At 64.1% G+C, this 4,072-nt stretch overlaps 1 protein-coding gene across 1 annotated transcript; it reads right to left on the bottom strand.

Moving 5' to 3' along the window:
* Nucleotides 1-876: 876 nt before the first annotated feature.
* Nucleotides 877-3,756, bottom strand: LOC128820921 (serine/threonine-protein kinase pim-1-like). Its single transcript, XM_054001761.1, has 6 exons — nucleotides 3,700-3,756; nucleotides 2,831-3,550; nucleotides 2,667-2,717; nucleotides 2,096-2,462; nucleotides 1,273-1,452; nucleotides 877-1,025 (listed from the first exon to the last, which is right to left on the bottom strand). The coding sequence occupies exons 1-6, from the start codon at nucleotides 3,754-3,756 to the stop codon at nucleotides 919-921; spliced, it is 1,482 nt and encodes a 493-aa protein (XP_053857736.1). The 3' UTR covers nucleotides 877-918.
* Nucleotides 3,757-4,072: the final 316 nt, after the last annotated feature.

Genomic DNA, 4,072 nt, shown 5'->3' on the forward strand with positions numbered 1-4,072 from the left:
GAGGAAGGCCCAAGCCCTGCATGCCAGGGAAAACCCCACCCACGGGTGAAGGAAGCCCAGGCTTTCTCCCTTCCCCTGCACTGCCCCCCAAAATAAGAGTGATCCCAAAGCAAACAAGGGCAGGGGAGCAGCCCAAGCCCTTCCTTGCCTGCAAAGCAAAGCAGCCCCTGCACAGGTTCTGGAGTCCCACCTCTGCTCCCACCATGGGGGTTGGTTTGTGTCGGGCTGGCTGCCCCAGCCCCAGCCCCAGCCCGGGGCACGGTGGGTGGTGGGGGCTGTTGGCAGGGCCAGGAGCCCACTCCCATTTCGTACCCACCCCAGCCCATGCCCCGAGCCCTGCCAAAAGCAGCTGGGCAGCCGACTGAAGGATCAGCTGCATCCGCCCCAGCAAAGGGGGAACCTTTGGTTCCTGGCCAGGCTGTGCGATGCCCAAATCTGGGAGCATCCCCTGTGTGTGGACTCATCTGCAAATTCCCTGTGGAGCCTGGCTTTGGAGAAGGTGCCAGAATCAAAGTGACGTCATCTTCAGCTTGCCGATGACCAGGTGGAGCAAGAGGTTGTCATCCTTGATGTTGTCCTCGCTGTCTCCAGCAGCAGCAGCCCCACCTGGGACAGCTTCTCCAGGGGCTCTTTCTCCTTCCCTGGGGCTGAGACCAGGCTGTCAGGGTTCTGCCCAGGGCCCCAGCTGTCAGGGAACCAAGGACAAGCAAAACCAGCTCAGATGGCGGCCACCAGTGCTGGGCAGAGCAGCTCCGCTCCAGCACAAGGGCTGCGTGTTCCCATCTGATGACCCCTGGGCAGTGACACAGGCAGCACAAAAACGTCTGGGTTCCTGTGCTTCTGATTGCCAAGGCGTGTGTGGGGCTGTAACTTACCAGGGCCTTGCATCAAAGTGTGCCTGTGGCTCTCTCCCTTCATCTAGGGCAGATGAACGTCCTGCATCCAGGGATCACACAACAGCTCTTCTAATGAAGGCCTTTCCATGTCCAGCATGGATAAACACCTCCTGATCAGATCTTGGCACTCTGGGCAGAGAAACCAGAACCCGCCGGTCAGTTGGAGAAGGCTCCTGTTGGCTTTGCCCCACTATTCCCATGCCCAGGCCATGCTGGATGTGCTCAGAGCTGGGCCTAAACTTTCCCATCAATTCCCTGTTTTGGAGGAGAGCAGGACATGTGCCCCCTCCTCAGCAGCTGCCAGAGCGGGATGCTCACGAGCTGCTGCTGTCTCCCAGCACTGGTATTGCCCCTGTGGCCACAGATGGGGATCCACCTGGAGAGAGCCGTTGTGGCAGCGAGAGCTGATGGTCCCAGCTGATGTTCTGGCAGCCCCTGAAAGGGTGCTCCCCGCAGACCATCTGGTGCAGCACGATGCCCAGGGACCAGACAGTAGCTGGCTTGCCGTAGTACCAGCCAAAATGCATCCATTCCGGGGGGCTGTATGACCGTGTTCCTATGGAATAGAGATGGGCTTCAGCAGGGGGATGCTGCTGCTCCCAGAGCCTGGCCCCAGCATCCCTGGGCATGCGGGGGCTGCCCCAGTGGCACACGGGGTGATCGCTGCCCTCTGGCCAGCACCTGGGACTTGTGTACAGACTTGGGGTTGGAAAAGAAGCCACTGGTCTTGAAAGAGGGCAGCTGAAGCCCTGGCAAGGCCCAAGTATGACAAGGAAAAACCCACTCAGTGCTGGGGAAAACCATGCCTTCATCCTCCCTGCCTGCATTGCCCCAAAGAACATGATGAATCCAAAGCAAACCAGGTGAGTGGAGCAGTCCAAGCCCTTTCTCACCTGCACACCAAACCGGCTGGGCCACAGGTTCTGGCCCCCCCTCTCTGCTACCCCCACCCACGGGTGTTTTTGTTGGGCTGGCTGCCCCAGCCCCAGCCCCAGCCCCGGGCAGAGTGGTGGGCAAAGGCTGCCAGCAGGGCTGGAAGCTGGCTCCCCACCCAGCCCTGCTGAAACGCAACTCGGCTGAAATCTCAGTGCCATCAAGGGCAGCAAAAGGGACAATCCCCGATGCCACAGCCAGCTTGGGCTAGGAGATGTTGGGCCGTGAGATGCTGGGACCGGGAGCACACCCCTGTGTGGACTCACCTGCAAAGTGAGTGTAGGCTGTGTCTTGCAGGTAGGTGCCACAGCCAAAGTCGATCAATTTAGCCTCCCCGGTGGCCAGGTCAACCAGGATGTTCCCTGGTTTGATGTCCCTGTGGAGGACCCCGCAGCTGGTGCAGTGCCGCACGGCCTCCAGCACCTGGCGGAACAGCTCCCGCGCCACCTCCTCGGACAGGAACCCCCGTGCCCGAATGAAATGGTGCAGGTCCTGAGACCGCTTTGGGCGCTCCAGCACCATCAAGATGTCGTTGGGGAGCTCAAGCCACTCCAGCAGCTGGACAACACCGGGGAAGCCAGTGGACACCTTGGCCAGCAGCACCACCTCCAGGGGTGCGCTGGTGCCGTCGGGCTGCGGGAGGAGCACGATGCCGTCAGTGGGGCTGAGGCCGTGCCGGGGCTCGGGAAGCCCTCGCCCAGCCCGGGATGCTCTGCGCCCTGCGCTGGCCCCACGCCCGCTCTCCCTCGAGGCGTCCCGGCGGCTTCCACCCTGCCGGGCCCCGGCTCATCCCCGCCCGGCACGCCCCGGCTTCTGCCGCTGGCCCCGCTCACTCACCAGCTCGCCCCAGTGCAGGACGCGGTTCCGTGGCACCCTTTTGATGGCCACCTGCAAGCCAAGAGAAGCAGCGGGCTCAGCTCGCCGCCCGCCCTGCCCAGCCCCATCCTCCTCCTCCTCCTCCTCCTCCTCCCGTTCCTCCTCCGCCCCCTCCTCCTGCTCACCGGGGCGCCGTCCGAGAGCCGCGTGGCCGCGAAGACGCTGCCGAAGCCGCCGCGGCCCAGCAGCGAACCCAGCCGGTACTGCTCCTTCAGGCCCTGCTGCGCCTTCCCTGCCGGCGGGACGCGGCTGTCAGCGCTCGGCCCGGGGCCAGGAGCGGCCCCCGAGCGCCCCTCAAGCGCCCCGGGCCGGCCATCCCCAGGCGTTCGCTCCTGGCAACGGGACAGCGGCGGCTCGGGGCCAGCGGCCGCGCTGCCGAGCGGCGGAGCTCGGGCCGGGGAAGCCGCAGCGGAGGCGACGGCAGCGGCTGTGCCGCCTGTGTCCTCCGCGGGGCCCGGGAGGAGCCGGCGCCGGGGCCGGGGCCGGCGCCGGGGCCGGGCTCGGGCCAGGCGGAGCCAAAGGGAGGCGATGCCGCCCCAGCCCCAGGCACTGATGCCCGCCCAGCAGCGCCAGCGCCAGCACGGCCAGAGCCGGGCGGGGGCGAGACGGCGGCGGGACGGCCGGGGCCGGGGACGGGACAGCCCCGCCCGGGGCCGGGGGCGGGCCGGGGGCATGGCCCGGCCGGGTATGGGGAGAGAGAGACCGGGAGAGGAGGGGACAGCGGGAACGGGAGAGCGGGAGAGGCTGCGGGACAGCGGGAGAGGGAGAGGAGGAGCAAGAGGGACTCCACAAAGTTGCTGCTTTCGCTGCTCTGTCTGCTGCTGCTGCCGCTGCTGCTGCTGCCGCTACTGCCGCTGCAACTGAAGCTCCGGGGCCGTTTGTCCCCGTGTCCGTTTGTCCGTTGCCCGCTCGCCCCCGCGCCCAGCCCCGCGCTCCCCGGGGGCAGCCCCTGAGCCTGTCCAAACACGGGAACTTTGCGCTGTTCAGGCCAGACCCAGAGTCTGGACTCCTGCACAGGGGCACAGGGATCCCCTCGGTCGCTGCTGTGCATTGTCCCTGCTGAGGATCAAACCCTGTCGGGGCACATTCCCTGAATGCAGAATTTGTACCTGACCCAAGCACTGCATTTAGTTTACAGCGTTGCTTTCCAAGAAAACCAGGGGAAGGCACACTGTGTCTAGCTCATGGTATTTGCCAGTGTCTAGACCTTGCCATGTCATGGATCTTAGAGGTGAGATGCATTTGGAATTCATGGCATAGAGAAGTAGTGCAAGATGGAAAAGGGGAGCATGAAAATAAATAGAGAAAAACATCTTGGATTGTTTCTTTCCATTTTCATTTCATTTCCTAAAAGCTGTTTCAGTTTT

The sequence above is a fragment of the Vidua macroura genome, chromosome 32, assembly GCF_024509145.1.
Source record: "Vidua macroura isolate BioBank_ID:100142 chromosome 32, ASM2450914v1, whole genome shotgun sequence".
NCBI classification, from domain to species: domain Eukaryota; kingdom Metazoa; phylum Chordata; class Aves; order Passeriformes; family Viduidae; genus Vidua; species Vidua macroura.

Excerpts from the sequence above, each read along its gene's own strand:
- LOC128820921 (XM_054001761.1), bottom strand. The coding sequence starts at position 3,756 with ATGCACAGCAGCGACCGAGGGGATCCCTGTGCCCCTGTGCAGGAGTCC. Across the intron at positions 2,463-2,666 it reads TCCTGCACTGGGGCGAGCTG|CCCGACGGCACCAGCGCACC; the intron begins GTGAGTGAGCGG and ends CTCCTCCCGCAG. Across the intron at positions 1,453-2,095 it reads AGCCTACACTCACTTTGCAG|GAACACGGTCATACAGCCCC; the intron begins GTGAGTCCACAC and ends TCTATTCCATAG.